The sequence below is a fragment of the Excalfactoria chinensis genome, chromosome 6, assembly GCF_039878825.1.
Source record: "Excalfactoria chinensis isolate bCotChi1 chromosome 6, bCotChi1.hap2, whole genome shotgun sequence".
Classification (NCBI taxonomy): Eukaryota; Metazoa; Chordata; class Aves; order Galliformes; family Phasianidae; genus Excalfactoria; species Excalfactoria chinensis.
Window position 1 is genome coordinate 31,908,321 of NC_092830.1, and position 17,334 is coordinate 31,925,654.

A 17,334-nucleotide genomic window follows, 5' to 3' on the forward strand; every position below is an offset into this window, starting at 1 on the left:
TAACACCATCTTGTCATCAAAACAGTATTCGCTGTCCCCCAAAGCTCAGAGTGGGTAATTGCATACTCAGAACTGACATTCAAAGAAAGAGATTCCTAGGGACATAGACTGAAGAGCACAATTCCAGTATCTTCCATTAAGATTAAGGCTTTTCTTCATCACTAGTTTTGAAGCAGGTTTATAGCAAATGTTATTTGAGGTATGTGTTGCATGTAGTTCTGGGCTCCACAATATTAAAGGGATGTTAAAGTCTTTGAAAGCATCCAGAGGAGGGCAACAAGGCTGGTAAAGGGCTGAGAACACTTGAGTTGTCTAGTCTGGAGAAGAGATGGCTGAGAGGCCTGTTGTATTGTATTGCGTTGTATTGCATTGTATTCTATTCTACCCTATTCTATCCTATTCATCTTTTCCCTCTTAATCCAGTCTGCTCAAACAGCTCTCATGTGTTTGTTTTCAGTGTTGAACATATTTCTTAGGCATCGAAGATGTTCACTAGCTGATTAGATGGCCAATAGACATTTCTTCTTCCATATATAAATCTTAGACCTTGCTTCTGTGAAGGTCTGTGTGAACAGTACAAGGCTTTTCCCTAGAGCATCTTTGCTGGTAGATCTGACTGCCATGGTTCTGAATAAAAACATCATTATCTCATACTGGAAATCAAATATAGCCTAATGTATAAAGCTGAAAATACAGCTTATATGGCTGCTGATTTGTCTTTGCAAAGGATAAATTTTACACTTAAAATTATAAATCATTTCCCCTAGATTTTATCTCACTTGGATCTCCCAATGCACTTTTCTTTTTAAAGTGGTTATAAACACAAATTGCCTATATTAAGATAGAAGCATTAGTGTCATCCGTGTAGATCATCTGCTCATAAAACACTATTTAAATTCTATCTGACAAGGGATCTGATTTCATCAAGTAAATCAATAGGAGAATTGGCAAGTGAGAGAGGAGCAGATAAACACACTGAGTTTCTCAGACTCTTGTACATGCTGAAGGGTAAGTAACTCATTTATCTCACACTATTTTCTGTAAACCCACATCAAAACTATGCCAATAGAATAAACTACTAAGCATGTGCCAGAACACATTTAAGTGGGAGTGTGTATCAGCTCTCTTAGTAAATAATAACAATAACAGTAAGGATATCTAAAAAGACACAATGCATTAAGAAAAAATAAACTTAATCCCTTTTCATTAAAAATGTTTCACTCCATGGGGCCAGTAATCCAAGACTGTTTTCACAAGACTCTGTTGTTTTAACAGCTGTGGCCATGGTATGAAGTTTCACATTTGTAGCTAGAGCACAATTAAAGTCCTCCTCAACACCTGATGAAATGGGTTCTTATTTACTAATTCATCTCAGTAATCAGGTGATCTCGAGGATGCTTGTAATGCTGTGTCCAGAGAAGTGTAGAGATTATCTTGGAGTGTGCACTCAGAATGGCTAGGATTGCCTGTTTATCCCCAGTTAGCTCTCTGTGGAAACAGACACTTTCTTCAACTTCTTCTGATTTAGGATTAGGTTCATGAAATTGTTCAAAGATTATGACCATATAGCAGTTGGCACTGCTTAAAGGTTTTAAATTAAAAAGAACAGGCATGAAAAAGAAGGAAAGGAAGAGAGATCAGGCTAGTATCAGGAAATCACTGACTATATTGGTTGTCAAATTTGTTTTGACTTAAAAAAGCACTGTTCTCCTGTTCTTAATTTCTCCTCTTTCTTCTAGAGCCATGAAAATATCCTTCCATGCTTCTGTACACACAGTTCTGTCCTTCACTGACCTCTCTCTGACAACACTTTTGTATGTGGGGTGGAGGCTTCTTTTGTTTGACTTTTTGAATGGCGATCTTCAACTTTTTCCTAGATATGGGCTCAGTAACCTTCCTGAGTTCTGTCCTTTCTAGGTCACTTCCTTCCAGTATCCACCCTAAATCCCTGAAGCTGCAGCTCTGGGCTTGCCAACATGATGCTTCCTAGCATGAGTTTATTTTTATACCTCTGCATTTTCTATGTTCTAAAATAAGACAAAACTAGAGAAGGAACTTTAGAAATATAAGAATATCTTGAGGTTTCCTTGCAAAATGTCCTGCAGATTCATGGGTGTCACCCAGCACAGACAGGCTAATGAAAAGAGAACCATTGAATCAAAGAATGTCTTGGGTTGGAAGGGATCTTTAAGATCTAGCTCCAATCCCATTGATTCAGAATCACTGAATACATAAGGAATACCCAAAGGTTTAGCTTGGTGTGGATTAGCTTGTTATTTGTCCTCTACTACACCTGCTTCATGGGTTAGCTGCTTCATCTCAAAGTCAGAAATGCCATTTCCTTCACACAAACTCTGGCAGCTCAGAAGTTGCACCCTGTGATCCAGCCCTCTTGTGTTGGTTGTAACACCATGTGTCAGGCAAAGGTTTGTGTTCTGGGTGAGTCCCTACCGATGAGATGTTTTCGTCTTCACTCACAGCAGGGGGGGTCAAACAGAAGAATGGGATGCAGAGTTGAAGGGGGAGGGAAAAAAAAAAAAAAAAAGAAAAAAAAGAAAAAAAAAAAAAAAAGGCCCTGGGAATTTGTTATTTTTGTGGTTTTTTGTTTTTTGGGTTTTGTTTTTTTGTTTTGGTTTGGTTTGTTTTTTGTTTGTTTGTTTGTTTTCCACAGAGAGAACAAAAAAGAAAAGGCAGCCCCTCTTGGCAAACAGGTATACTAAGTGCAGTTTGTAAGAATCACGTATGAAAAGAAGTTGAAAGGATTTTGATTGTTCATATAGAAAGGAGACGGAGGAGAGGTAACGTAAAAGAGAATTAAAAAGGAAGTTGTTTCAGAAGGTTGCTTGTGAAATCTGCATTGTTTGCTTCTAATGACAGAACTAGTCACGCTGCTACAAAGTAGAAGATGGATATGCAAAATGTAATCTTTCTTCCCTATATGACTGACCGCGCAACTCACTGCCACTAGAAATGTTTAAGACAACATTCAAATTAGTCATTCACTCCTGTAGATATGAACAACAGCATTAATTGTAACAACATGTAGAAGCGATAACACTGTTAAATTTCCTCAATGCTTATCTAAAGAAAATTAACACGGGGAATAAGCTGCATATTGAAGGCTTCTTACCTCTGTGTCAGCAACGTTGCATGTTGGCTCCTGCCAGACAGCACTCAGGACCACGGCTACGATGCAGGGTCACGGTTCGAGCTATGGCTGCAGCATAGACAGCATTACATCGATGGATTTCACTTTCGCTTCCCTGGTAATTTTGTTAAACACTTGCCAGTGACTGCGATTTGATTCTGTTCAAGAGTTATTCTTTTGAAGTGTTTTTCTTTTCTCTAAAGAAATAAAATACTCTGAAGTTAATCAGGGACCTTGTGTGCTTTTTTACATGTCACAAGGTCATGTATCTCAGGCTGATGACAGGGTTGCAAATGGAGACAAAGTGGCCAGGGGCTACACTAATCCCTGGCATGAGGGAAGTGGAGGAGCAGCAAATAAAGCAGGGCCTATGTTAAGTGGGTGGACAAATGCTTTTGAAAAACCCCTCTAAATAGACTAATTCCTCTTCCCCCTACGTGGACCTGGCAAACATTGTCTTGTGTTCACCCTGGAGCTGATCCTAGGAGTTGTACCCTCCTGAGAGCCACAGGACCAGATGCTGTGTGATATACCTGTGAAATAGTCCTCAGACTCAGCAGAGTCAGCTGTGATAACCTGAGCACCCCATTCTTTTGTTGTTGCTTCATCACCCTGAGTAAGTGCAGCTGCTGCTGAAGTTTGATGAGGTCTGCCTGCTGCAGAAACACTTCCCTATTTCCTTCAAAAATCACACTGGAGATAGGTTTATTTCTTGTTTACTTGCTTTACTACTAAATATTCCCCAGTTTAAGCTCAGGTGCAGCAGGGGTGGGAACAAATAATGATTCCACATGAGATGTAGCATAACACTTTTAGCAGCAGCTACATCCAGGAAGGAGGTTTGTGTTCATTTCTCCAGGAGGAAGAAATTCAACACATCAACACAAGCAGGCAGCGTGCCTGGCTCAGAACAGCACTGATGCAGCTGGCAAAGAAAGGAAATGGGGCTACTGTTTGTCAGCAGTTTGGGTTCAGACATACAGTACATATGGGTGTGTACGAGTATGACTTCTAAATTCTCCATGCAGCAACACAGCCACAGGTGGCATTCCCTCTCACTTTTTACAGAAATAAGGTGAATGTGCTCTAGTTTTTTCCAGCTACAAGAAGGGGGAACCCCATGGATCTGAGGTGTGGGGAGTTTGGATAGAAACAAATCATCTCCTTCCCTGGTGGGGTGCAGCGTATGGTGTTTCCTCTACTTCCAGCCCCAGTGCAGTCTCCATGAGAAGCTGGGACAGGTGGGATTTGAAGCCAAGAAAAAATAAATAAATAAAAACTTATTAGGAAAAAGAAGAACGTCTCAAAGTATTTCTTTCACTTGAATGCTTAGACAAGACGCCACTGCGGCTAGTGGCGCATCCTTATTCAGAAATACTTGTAAACAATATAATAATAATAATAATAAAAATGTTTACTTTTCATATGTATGCTGAGGAGGACTGCAAAGCTGCTGAATAAGGATTGCAGCCACAGTGTTGGTGCAGACTGTTGAGCTTGACAGTTGCTTAAATGGTCCTAGGCAAGGAGCATAGAGCTATCACTGAGCATGGCTTCAGCACTCAGACTGGGGAAGGGGCCTCGCAGAGCTGTATGAGGAGGCCGAAACCCCCAGCTAAAAAACATAGAGTAGTGGAGAAATCCCTGCTTGGGCTGAAGGAACATGGGCAGCCCTGGCAAGGCACACCGCTGCTTATGTCCTCCTGTGGCAGTGGGTTTCAGGGAGGAATCAGCCCCCAACAAAGCAGACAGGTCCCTATGGTACGAGGTGAAACCATCACACCGGTTTGGGGGCCCAGGGATAGTGATCACCTCCTCGGCAAAGGTAATCAGAGCTCCCCACTCTGCATGAGGTGATGCTGCCCTGAACACACAGGTGAGTCAGAGCCCAAACAGCACTGTCTCCCGCAGGCAACTCTGCTTTGCCACACTCCACTCTTTTCTTACTAACGCTGCTTCCCCTTGCACTTTTTCAACCTTGACCAGCAGTTGAAGTGTTGCTTCTTCAAAAGTCATCTGCGAAACCCTCCTTTGCCCACATTGCCTTTCCTCAGTTCATGAAAAAAAAAAGAAAAAAAAAAAAAAAAAAAGAAAAAAAAGAAAAAAAGGAAAAGAAAAATAAAAAGATGAAAAAAAAAAGGAAAAAAAAAAAAAGGAAAAAAAAATGACACAAAAGTAATAACAATATTAAAAACATAACCAACATGGCCACCATATCATTTCCTCTTCATTCAGTCTGGGACAGGCCTCAGAGCATCCCAGCAGTGCCCCGCTGGTGGGACACAGGGAGACATGCATTGATGCCCCTCAGCGGCCCTGGGGGAGCCAGGAGCTGGGGGGGCTTTGAGAAACGTGGGTGCTGCCCGCCGTCGCTGCCCCGCACAGCTCTCAGGGCTGGGCTGCCAAGCGGGATGGAGGCACCAGCTGCTAAGAAAACCCTTCTAAATAGCCATCATTCCGCAAGCCTGTAGACGTGCCTGTGAGCGCGTATGTATTTCTATGCACTTAAAGAGAGAGAAATACACTCGCAGCGCGCTCAGGCCCAGCACCGTGGGGCAGGAGCCGCCCGTGGGCCGGGAGAACCGGGAAGAACGGGGCCGCAGCGGGGCCGGGGCCGCCGGGTGCTGCGGGCGAAGAGCGATGTCCGCATCCGGCCCGGCTGCTCGCGGCTCCCGTATCCGCTTCGAAGAAAATACACTAAAAAAAAATCAATAAAAAATACAAACTTAGGGGAGTTTTGTAGGGACGGGGTTGTTTGTTTGTTTGTTTGTTTGCTTGCTTTCTTCTTGTGGCAGCGCGAGTGTTCGATCGAGGCAGTTCGGGTGCTACGAATATAAGACGAAAATACACCTAATTCCGTCGTCATATAGATATAATATATTTCACTCTCACCACATAAATACAAAACATCCAAATATCCAAAACATTCAGAACAAAAGTTAGTAGCAAGGGCTCAGCGCTCGGTTCGTTCCGTATTTCCCGACTAGTTGCCTAGAGACTTCCGACGTCAATAATTTACAATAAAATTACTATTTTCTTTCTGTCCAGCTCCTTCTGTCCACTTCTGGTCTATTATTAATTCTATGCACTACAGAAACCGTTCCACTCGTTGTCAGTCTGGTTTTTTTTTTGGTTACAGTTTGGTGGCACGCATTTATACAGTTTGTAAACGCCATGTGTTAAAGTTTAGAGAAAGAAACTTCAAACCAAAGCAAAGAAATATTATTATTATTATTATTTTCCCGAAGAATTAAGTAAATACAGAATCCCTTTTCTGGCAAATTCAAGTACTGGAATCGAAAGGGAGATCGATGAGGGACGTGGCCGGTGGGATACACGCGGTGGTGGAGAAAACAGCAGCGGGAAGCGGTGGGGATAAGGCCGTTACAGAGATGTATCTTAAAGTACAAAAATAACAACAAAAGATGCGCTTTGTATATTTTACGTTCGTTTTAATTGAAGTGTGAGCGATATCCGAGAGGGTTATTTAGGAGGAAGAACGCTGACGGCTTTGTGATGCGCACTGAAATTGTGTGGGGAAAAAAAGAAAGGAAAAAAAAAAAACAACAAATCAAATCAAATAGAAGAGGGGGGCAAAAATCGACCATCGCAACGGATCTGGGTGCAAATCGAGTCGCGATTCCGTTCTCTCTACGCGGACTCGTTTAGCAGAGCGGGGCGGAAGGCAAAAAGGGCGTTGCTGCGACCCGCGGGCTGAGCGCGGCTCGGGCACGGCGCGGTGCTGAGCCCCACCGAGCTCGGAGCGCTCCGTCCGCAGCGGGGATCGGCCGTGGAGAGGAACGGCCGCCGGGAAGTGCCCGGCTGCGTCCAGAGCCGGGCAGCAGTGCCGTGAAGGGGTGTGTAAAGCCAAACCTTTGTGCTTAAGTCACTGAAGTCCGGGGGAAAAAAAAAAAAAATAAAAAAAAAATAAAATAAAAAAATAAAAAAAAAAAGAAAAAGAAAAAAAGCAAAAGAAAACAACCCGGGCATCATCACCTGGCAGCTCCTCTCCCCGAATAGTCTCCGGGCATCGAGCGCCCCGTACGCTCTCCCTTTCCTACCAAAGCGGACGAACGCACGGACAGACGGCCCCGGGCGGACGGACGGACGGACGGACGGACGCTCCCGGCCAGGCGGGGGCTGCGGGATCCCCGCTCCGCCCCGGCCCTCTGAAGGAGCCTCACAGAGAGGGACGGAGGGAGGGGGGCATAAATATCGCCACAAATAGATACTATAAATATAAATACGGGGAAGTTACTTCGAGTCAGTCCAGTGCTTTTTTCTCAGCGCTTTCTTTATTGTTGGTCCGGGAGTAGGGCTCGAAGGCGGACGAGCTCAGGTAGCGGGCCGACAGTTCCTGCAAGTTGCCCGCCAGCGAGCCCGCCACGGCCAGCGGCGCGGAGGAGAGCCGCCCCGCCACCGAGCCCAGCAGCGTGGGCACCGGCAGCCCGAAGAGCCCGTGCCCGGCGGCGGCGGCGGCCGCTCCGTGCAGCGCTGCCGGAGGGGGCGGCCCCGCCGCGGTGCCGGCGCTTGGGGGGTGCGGGGATCCCCCGGCAGGAGCCGCCGCCGCCGCCGCCGCCGCCGCCGTGCCGCTGCCCGCAGCCAGGCCGGGGCCCCGCAGTGCCGAGCCCAGCGCTCCGCTGGCACAGGGCGGCAGGAGGCCGGGCAGCCCCGGTGGGGAGAGCAGGCGGCCCTGCTCCAGCAGCCGCAGGACGCTGCAGGTGGCGGCGGTCTCGGATACCACCGAACGCAGCTCCGAGTCTTTGCCCTGGTCCTTTTTCTGCTTGGTGCGTCGGTTCTGGAACCACACCTTTACCTGCGGGCCGGGGAGAGAGGCAGGGTCAGGTGCGGGGGCAGCAAAGGTGCCCCAATCCCCCTACGGCCTTCCGCTGGGTTAGGGCACGCCGGGAGCTTCCTGCCAGCGGATCCGGCCCTTTCCCTTCCGTTGCGGCCCCGCACGGCTGCATACAGCCCCGCACAGCTCCGCGCAGCCCCGCACGCCCCGTTCGGGCTGTATCTATCCCGGGTCCGCGCTGCTCCCGCACCGCCGGGCCCGCACGGGCTCTCCCCCACTTCCCTCGTCCCTTTAAACTCTATTTGGCCTTAGAGAGGAAACCTGCGCTCATCCAAAAAAAACCCAAACCAAAACCAAACCAAAACAAAAATATACTCCCCCACCCCCCCACCCCGCCCCCCCGATAAAAAAAAGCATGGCGGTCTCTGTAACCTACCACTATTGAACTTGTCACTGCTATCCGGCAGGGGAAAGAAAAAAAGCCAATTAGCTTGTCAGGGGGATTTATTGCTGGATGATTATATTTTTTTGCAGAAATATGAAGGCGGCTGCGGGGCCGGGGCCGCTCCCGGCTCAGTGCCATCTCTCCCGGCGGGGCCGTTCCTCCCCTCGGACACACGACGGGCGCTCAGAGCCGGCAGCAGCGCTCGGAGCTGTCCGTAGCGCGCAGAGCAACGCGCGTCCCGGCCCTGCGCAAGGCCTCCGATTCCCCGCGCAGCTCCGCGTTTCCCACTCCGCGTCCCCGCGGCGTGTGGGCACCTCGGGCCCGGCCTCTACTCAACCCTTCCCAGCCCTCCGCTCCCGGGGCCTGCGCGAGGCCCGTAAAATGCGCGCAGGGCCGCGGAGACACCGGAATACTGGGGGGACGCGGCATGTCGCAGCCCACGCAGGGCCGGTCCCGGCGGTACCTGAGTCTCGGAGAGGTTGAGCTGCCGTGCCAGCTCGGTGCGCTCCCGCCCCACCACGTACTGGCACCGCTGGAACTCCATCTCCAGGCGGTAGAGCTGCTCGGCCGTGAAGGAGGTGCGGGTCCGCTTGGGACGGTCCAAATCGAGGCCTTTGGGCAGGATGATCTCTCGGATGGAACCTTTGGCATCTGGCAAAGCAAGGCGCAGTCAGCTTTACAGCCAGGCAACCCCCTTCCTTCTCTCTTTTGAATTTTTTTCTTTTTTTTCCCTCTTTTTCTTTTTTCCTTCTTTTTTTTTTTTTTTTTTCCCCTTTCTTTTTTTTTCCTTCTTTTTTTTCTTTCTTTTTATTTCCTTTTTCTTTCTTTCTTTTTATTCCATTTTTCCCTCTATCTCTCTCTTTTTTTTTCTTTCTTATTCTATTCCTTTTTCCTTCCTTAGCATATATTTTTTTCCCCTTTCTCTTCCTAAGTGATGTAGGAAGAGCCTCTACTCCTCTTTTTCAAGACAGAGATTCCAGCCAAGCGTGGGGCAGGGCCCTGATATTGAGGGGCTGCAGCCAAGCAAGAGAACAAGAAACAACAAACCCAAGAGGGCAGGAAGGAGGGGGTGATGGGGCAATAAACCACCTCGCTGAACCCATCTCAAATCGGCCCAGCTCGGTTCTTGAGAGCTCAGGATGCTCCGGGCCGGGCTTTGTGGCCACGGGGTTGGGCGGCCCTTTGTTCCCCAGGGCTGTGGGTGTGCTGGGAGCCCCCAACCGCAGCCCCCTAAAATATAAACCATCTTTTCAGTGAGTTTGTTTATTATTGTTGTTGTTGTTATTGCCTTTTAATTTCAATTTCTTTAAACAAGTTTCCCACGCGATAAAAGCAGGTTGTGGGCTGTCTGCCCACCTCCAGCATGGGGATACCCGGGCTCGGCATCGTAGGGGATTTATTTGGCAAACAGGAGAGCAACGAGGGCAGAAATAACCCCATAGAAGGCTCCCAGCGCCCCCGAACCCTTGTCTGTAGCACTGAGCGAAGGAAAGGGAGAGACCCAATTGGCACCAGTGCCAGGGCAGAGCCATCCACGCTGCCTGAATCCCTCCCAACTTCACTGCCCGCAAATTTACCTCCCCGCTAAAATGAAATCAGAGGGAAGCACCCGCCGTAATCTGCCCCTCTCTGGGTCAATCGGTCGCGCGAGGATTAAGGACTGCTCCAAGGCCCCACGTTCCGCCTTGCGCTCCCTCCTCCCCCCACATCGCACCTTGAGAAAACCACCGTTCCTTCGTAGATATATACATATATATACATTGCTTTTCTTTCTCTTTTCTGGACTGGGCGAGGGCAGAACGGGTGCGTTTATTTCGGCCCAGAGAGAAACGAGAGAAACAAACCACCCGAGTGTAAAAACACACAAAGCCCTTCGTCATCTCCCCCATTGACTTCGAGCCGGGTGGCTTGCACCCACACCCGCGCTCCGGGGACGCTGAGTGAGGGCGCACGGGGACGGCCCCACACCCTGCCCGGTCCCCGCGGGGCGCGGAAGGAGCGCTGTGGGCCGCGGCCGGGAGGATCCCGCGGGCGGCGGCGGAGAGGAGCGGGGAACTCCGCCGCGATGCACCGCGTCTTTCCGGGGCTCCTCAGCCGGAACGGGGCAACGCCGCACCCCCGGGGGCTGTGCCCGGCCCGATCCCAGGGCAGAGGGAAACGCTGCGGCCGAAATACGGCAGCGTGAGCTCGGCGCACCTTCCCCACCCTGCGGTGCACCCCGAGCTCGTACCTCTGACCAGGATCCTCCTGCAGTAGTCCGGGTCCGCCGAACCAGATTTACTTTTGTTACAGTCTTCGGTAGCTGCGGAGGCAGAAAAAGTCCCTTGTTGCTCCTTCAGAAAAGAAGTAGAGATATTTCCTTCAGCCCCTTTGCTGTCCTTGCCCTCCTTGTGTCCGTTCTTCGAGACCCGATTGGCTTCAGTCTCTGCGCTGCATCTAACGTCCATTTTGTCTTGTTTCCCAAACATGTAGTGCAATAAAAAGAAAGAAAAACAAAAAAGAAAAAAACAAAAAAGAAAAAAAAAAGGAAAAATAGATAATAATAATAATAATAATAAAGAAAAAGCGGCGGCGGCGGCGGCGGTAGAAGAAGGCGAAGTCTCCGCTGGTTATTGCACGGCTCGGGGTCACACCGGTGGGATCCGCACAGCACCTCGAGGAAGGAAGGTCGGGGTCGATCCCACTGGCAAAGCGGCGGTTCCGTCGCTCCCCGCGTCCCGCTGCGCTCCGCGCGCAGGTACCGCGCTCCGACTCCGCGCTGCTGTGTCCGCCTTATCACGGAGCCACGAGGCTGCTGGGCGCCCGGGGACGCGCACTCGCTGCTTCAATTGATTACGGGTAATTTTGCAGCCTCCACATTTAGGTTACCTCATGAATACACTAAATTGTTTGGATAATATATCAGATCGTAATGGATGGTTTGTGTGCTTGTCCCCAATCAAGCGGAGTTTAGCCAGTGAATAAACCGAAATGATTGGTCTTGCTTTCAGGAAACACACAATCAAAAGCCTGAGACTTCCCGAAAAAAAAAAAAAAAAAAAAAAAAAAAGAGAGAGAGAGAGAGGGAAAAAAAAAAGAGGAAACAAAAAAAAAGAGGGGAAAAAAAAAGGGAGAGAGAGAGAAAAAAGGGGAGGGGGAGGAGGGGGGGGAAAAAAAACTTTTGACAAGATTCACCCGGAATTGTTCGCACCATTAGCAGCCATTATTAACTTTCTTCGGTACGTCTTTGACCTCCCGATGATAGAGTGGCTTTCTCCAGAGCACGCCAAATAAATGTGAATAACGCTGCCGGGAAGGGCTGGAAAAATGCAGTTGGAGGGAAGGGAGGGGTAAAAGGGGTGTGTATGGGGGGGGGGGGGGGGAGCCGAGGGGGGGGGAAAGGGGGGGGTGGGAAAAAAAGCCCCCCGGATCCCACCCGACCCGACGGGTCGCACCGCGCACAGCCCCGAAGTTCTCCCGGCGGCGGCTCGGCGGGGTCGGGCCGGGCCCGCTCAGCGCCTCTCCCCGCTGCGCGCCATCCCCGTGCGCTGCGCTGCGCCCCGCGGCTGTGCGCGCTGCGGCTGTGCTTGTGCGTGCGTGCGTGCGTGTGTGTGTGTGTGTGTGTGTGTGTGTGTGTGTGTGTGCAGTTCCGCACCTTCGCAAACACTGAACCTATTCGCAGAGGCTGGGCTCGTTGAGGGGAAGGGGGGAGAAGGGGGGAAAAAAAAAAGAGAAAAAAAAAGGAAAAAAAAAAAGAGCCAGCTTTGTGTGCAGTGGATCCAGGAGGGGGGAGAAGGAAGGAGAGAGGGGGACGGAGGGAGAGCGGAGATAGCCCGTGGAAAATCTCAGCTGCGTGATCCGCTGAAGGGGGAAAAAGTTTTACTCTAGCGATTTCATTGTCCGGGCTACAATATCTCTGAGAACCGCAACAGCCCGTAATCCAATAAGACCATTGATTAGGCGACAATGATTCAATTCAAGCAAATGGCCTTGTGCAAAGAGCATGCTCCAGCCCTTCTTGTCACCTTGCGGGGCAGAAGCCCTCTTCATGCTGCTCTCCTTATTCATTCCTTTATGGGAAACGTAGAACGAAAGGAGTGAAAGATGGCAATTATCTAATTGGACTATTAACAAACAATTCTCCGAGTGTGGCTGTCTGGCAGTGGTTCTCGGGCGAGGTGAAAGGCCACATGTTGCACTGCCCCATTCACAAAGCGTTTGGGGGCCTGAGAGAGAGAGAAAGAATTTTCCCTGAGAATTTTCCACACAAGCGCCGAGCACCGGGCGGGCGGCTCCTGCCTCAGCCCCGAGCTGCCGCCCCCCGCCATGTCAACCACCGACGTGTCACCCCCCGGGCACGTCTCACCCACCTGGAGACCCCCGGCCTCCCGCACGGCTCCGCGGTGTGAGAGCTGCGGCGGGGTCCGGCCCTGGGAGGGACTGTCCGGAATAGGGGCCGCGGGTGGGGGGTACGGGGCGGGGGGGAGGGAGAGAGGGAGGGGAAAAAGCAGAATGAAGGAGGGGGAGACGCAGGATAAAGAAAGGGAGGGGGAGGGAATGGGAGAAAAAGAAAAAGAAAAAGAAAAAGAAAAAGAAAAAGAAAAAGAAAAAGAAAAAGAAAAAGAAAAAGAAAAAGAAAAAGAAAAAGAAAAAGAAAAAGAAAAAGAAAAAGAAAAAGAAAAAGAAAAAGAAAAAGAAAAAGAAAAAGAAAAAGAAAAAGAGAGAAAGAAGAAAGAAAAAGTAAAAAGAGGAAATAATAGGAAATAGGATAGAAGAGGGAAAGACAAAGAATAAGAAAGAAAAAGAGAAAGAAAAACATAATGGGAAAGAAAATGTGGGGAGGAAAAAGGGGAAAAAAAGAAAAGAAAGAAAATGTAAAAAAAAAAGGGGGGGGAAGGCAAATGGAATGGAATGGAAAGAAAATAAAAGAAAAAGAAGGAAAGGGAAGGGGAAAGGAGGGAAAAAATAGAAAAAAAGAGAGAAAATGAGGGAAAAAAGGAAAAAATGGAAAAGAAAAGAGAGAAAAAGGAAAAAGGAGAACAGAAAAAAAGGAAAAGAGGAAAAGAAAAAGGAGAAGAAGAAAGGAAGAAAGCAGGAAAGAGAAAAGAAGGAAGGAAATGGGCACTTTGCAGCCATATTTCAGAGAGCTGATCTCTAGTGGAGATCTTAAACCTTGGTTGTTTTCCCCCATGTAACAAAATAATTTCTTGTTATTGTTGTCTGTAAACCCAGCTCGCCTTTGAGGTGGTGTCCCCGAGATCTTAATCAGCCATGTTTATGCATACAACCAGATGTGCAACGTCCGTGCTACGGACCAGCTTTATTTTTCCTTACAGCAAATGAATCTCAGCAATCTCTGGTGGTCTGTTGTCATTAGTTACTACTTGTATGGCAGTCATACCCAGAGGCCCCAAATAAATCACAGCCCCATTGTGCGAGGCTCCATGCAGATCCAGAGAGAGGATGGAGTGAGTTCGTTTCCTCCATGAATTTGCAGTGCTGCGTGATGCCTGTCACGCCGAGGGATGCTCATAAAACTGCACATTTGAGAGAGATTTGGCCATCCCAGGAGAGGTGCAACAAGTGGAGCTGATGAGCAGAGCATTCTCACGTGGTCAAAGTATAGATTTGGGTTTAGCAGATAGAAGCTTCGCTGCGTGAGGCACGTAAATATGGACATAGCATACGTGTGCATAGGCAAAGCAGTCCTTGCTGAATCCATTTATTTCATGCTAAATAAAACAAAGTTCTCTGGCAAGCACTGGGGTGTTTTTTTTTGCAACCGAAATAATTTTTTAGGCAGAATGAGCATAATGATTCATGCAGAAGATCTGCGAAAGGCAGAGAGTGATCCTGTTTGTTTAGATGTGTGGGAGCATGCCTGGCATTTCACCATTTCACCCCTTGGTTTTCCTTATGCTAATGTGGAGATATTTGTCATAATAATAAAAACGGAGCGGCTGAACTCAGTTACCCTGTTTGAAGCAGAATATCTGCGGAATCAATGCTGTATTTATGTGATCCATTTTTAATTCACAGGGAAAGTCTGATACAAAGCCCAGTGAAGGCCAGGGAAATTTTGCTCTGTACACGCAGTTATCTTAACAGCTGTGTTAGAAACCCCTTTCTGTCCGCAGACATCAGTTCTGTAAGAACTTTCCCACCAAATGAGTTAAATTTGATTTTACACATTACAAACAACACACACACAGGAAATGTATGGTATGACCATCCCTAAAGTCAACTGCTTCTGTAGCGTAACAGTCTCTACAACCCCATTCCCCTATTTTTGTTCATTTTTTTCCCCCACCCCTAGTAGACTTATATAAAACACTCCTGCATTTTATGTTCTTTCATGACCTAGAATGAGGTTCCCTGCTTTCCCTTCTTACTGCCATAGCTCCAGGGATCTCCTCAGCGTCAGCGCTCTTACCCACGCACCGCTGGATAAGCAGATTAGGGGCTACCTCTTTTCCTCTTAAATATTGCTTAAAAATGCCTTAGCACACTGCATGCTGAAATGTGAATTTCAACATATACACACTACTGTGTTGACTGCTGGCACACTGACTGTACTTTGCTACACAGACCACTGTGATGCTTTCCATACACAACTTATCAGCTTGCAGAGTATTCTGATGCAGTAAACAATAACTTCATTTCTCACTGACTGCCATTATTTCTGTTGTTGTTGTCACGGTCTTTCAAACAATGAGTAGGAAAGATGCCCATCATTGCTGTAACTTCCTAAACTGGAATCTCGGGCCCTGAATACCTTCCAGGTTGCTTCTAACAAACGGAGAATATGGTAGAATTACATGGTGTAGAAGGGCCAAGGACTTGCTCCTACACTTCCAACCCCTGGGCACTGCAAAAGGCAAACGAAGGGTGAAACCTAAATCCCTCATTATTGTGTTTCCCTGAGTCAGGATGTTTCTGTCTGTCAGCTGAGAAGACAACAATCTTCACAAATTAGGAGATTCACCAAAAAGTTTTTCTCTCATAGGGATTCAGGTCACCATAAGCTTGGCGCACCTCCCTGACACAGTGCATGGCATAATGAACTGCTGTTGCCCTCTGGCATTAGTCACTATTAGGGAGGAAATGTGAATTTCAACATATACACACCACTGTGTTGACCGCCGGCACACTGATCATACCATGATATAAAAGCTACCTCTTGGTGTGTTCTGTGTGAAGTTATTGACACAAGTGCTCTAACAGCAAGACAAAGACAATTTATCTTACAGGTAGGAAATATCGTACATAGGAAACCTCTGCAGAAAAACGTGTTAATATTATAAAGGGACAGATCCTTCTCCAAATATGCTTCATCAGCTCCTTTTCTTTCAACCGTGTTCACCATGCCCTGCACTTTCCTCCTCCAGAAAGAATTCTGTAGGGCAACAGTTCAAGCTAAATGGCTGTCAAACAACATCTATTTAAAGTACACACAGAAAACACTTGCCATTCCTTGTAGCTGTTGATTCCCATGTTTTCCTATATTCCTCCTTGGTAGCCCGATGCAGAATGCAGGCTGAGCTGCTGCTTAATTTTCCTGCATAGTTTGGCAGTAATTACAGTATTGTCTCTTCCAGATACAGAACTGAGCATATTGGCAGGAATCAGCAGCGCTGTTCTGGAGGCCAGTAATAATGAGCATGGGTATCACACGTGTATCATGATTAATCACATTTTGGTCATTATGAGCTGCTCCTTAGAGTTATCAATCTGGACAGTAGATTAATGCAAAGCTGCATTGCCTGTATCATGCCCGCAGCTTATGTGAGTCATAGGAACAATGGGGAGAGAAAACCATGAGACATGATTCTTTTCATGAGGGAAAACGGCGAATTAAGAGGAAATACTGTTTTGTTCTCTGACAGCACATTGAGAGCCTTCAGATTCAGCCTCGGCCGTGTCTCTGGCTCCCTCTGTGACCATCAGCACTGAACACTCAGCCTCCCTCTGCCTTCGCTTCACCCTCTGCAGACAGAGGAATTAGCTGCACCAGCTCTGCTCGAGCACTCATGGGTATAACCTCAAAAGCTGCTAGCCCACGAGCCTCTGCTGCGTGCTAAAGCTCCTGCAATCCTATTCATTCCCATAGCAAATACAAGCAAGCTCGAAGGTTTAAACAGCTCACGAGGAGAAGTTTGCTAAGGTGACACGGTCAGGGGAGCAGATCCAGCATGTACTCTATTCAGCACTTCCATTTTAAATCATGAAGATTTATTCTACATCAAAAGCAAAAATAAAATATATAAAAAAAATTAAAATAAAAAGCCCTATTCTGAGTTTCTGAGTTAAAACCGCTCAGTTCTTTCCTTTTGAATGATTCACTCATGTCAGAGGCAACACAAAGCGTGTCTCTAAGACCTGTCACCGCGATCTCCAGGAGAAGCACTGAATGGCGGTGGTTGGAATTGACCTTAAGGATCACACAGTCCCAACCTCCTGCTACTGGGAAAGGCTGGGCAGCGCAGCCTTGCTGGGCAGAGCCTGCTCCATGGGCACCATCTCACAGCTAGAGGAGTTTCAGAAAGCAGACGCTGTCTCCCCTCTACGGAGTAAAATAACTCTGCCATCATCCCGATGCTGCAGTACAGCATCCAGTAGATTTGGTGGAGATCTTGAGATCACATATTTTGGTGTTTTATTACTGGCTTTGATCTATCATTACTTCTCCTGCATGAAAGCAGTACATTTCAGTAGAAACCATGAGAATAAACCATAAACAACATTAAAAGTTTTAGAGGATTTTCCTGCCTGACTGCTTCAGTCATATCCAACTAGAACACTGAACTGCAAGCTAAACTGGGAATCCCCAAGCTATAGACCTTGAATGTTAATTCATATAATAAAGACAAACGTGACCACATTTACAGGGAGTTTTTAGGCTGTATCTCTAGCTTGAATACAAGAAGGTTTTTGTTGCCTGAAGATGGGTGCCCAAAGGAATGCTCC

The 17,334-nt window shown here is 47.8% G+C and overlaps 1 protein-coding gene across 2 annotated transcripts; it reads right to left on the bottom strand.

Annotated features, from left to right (window-relative positions):
- Nucleotides 1-7,412: 7,412 nt before the first annotated feature.
- VAX1 (ventral anterior homeobox 1) lies at nucleotides 7,413-11,657 on the bottom strand. 2 transcript variants are annotated; one of them, XM_072340653.1, is made up of 4 exons: nucleotides 11,579-11,657; nucleotides 10,619-10,690; nucleotides 8,852-9,039; nucleotides 7,413-7,964 (listed from the first exon to the last, which is right to left on the bottom strand). In XM_072340653.1, the coding sequence occupies exons 1-4, from the start codon at nucleotides 11,589-11,591 to the stop codon at nucleotides 7,413-7,415; spliced, it is 825 nt and encodes a 274-aa protein (XP_072196754.1). In that variant the 5' UTR covers nucleotides 11,592-11,657. The 2 variants fall into 2 exon arrangements, with proteins under 2 accessions (XP_072196754.1, XP_072196753.1); XM_072340652.1 differs by lacking the exon at nucleotides 11,579-11,657 and having other exon boundaries at nucleotides 10,619-10,856.
- Between the last annotated feature and the right edge of the window lie 5,677 nt (nucleotides 11,658-17,334).

What these genes read in the sequence shown, in the direction of transcription:
- VAX1 (XM_072340652.1), bottom strand. Translation starts at nt 10,856, where the DNA reads ATGTTTGGGAAACAAGACAAAATGGACGTTAGATGCAGCGCAGAGACT. An exon ending in CAGGAGGATCCTGGTCAGAG is followed by an intron (nt 9,040 to 10,618) that starts GTACGAGCTCGG and finishes TTGCTTTGCCAG; the next exon opens with ATGCCAAAGGTTCCATCCGA. An exon ending in TCAACCTCTCCGAGACTCAG is followed by an intron (nt 7,965 to 8,851) that starts GTACCGCCGGGA and finishes CCCGGCCCGCAG; the next exon opens with GTAAAGGTGTGGTTCCAGAA.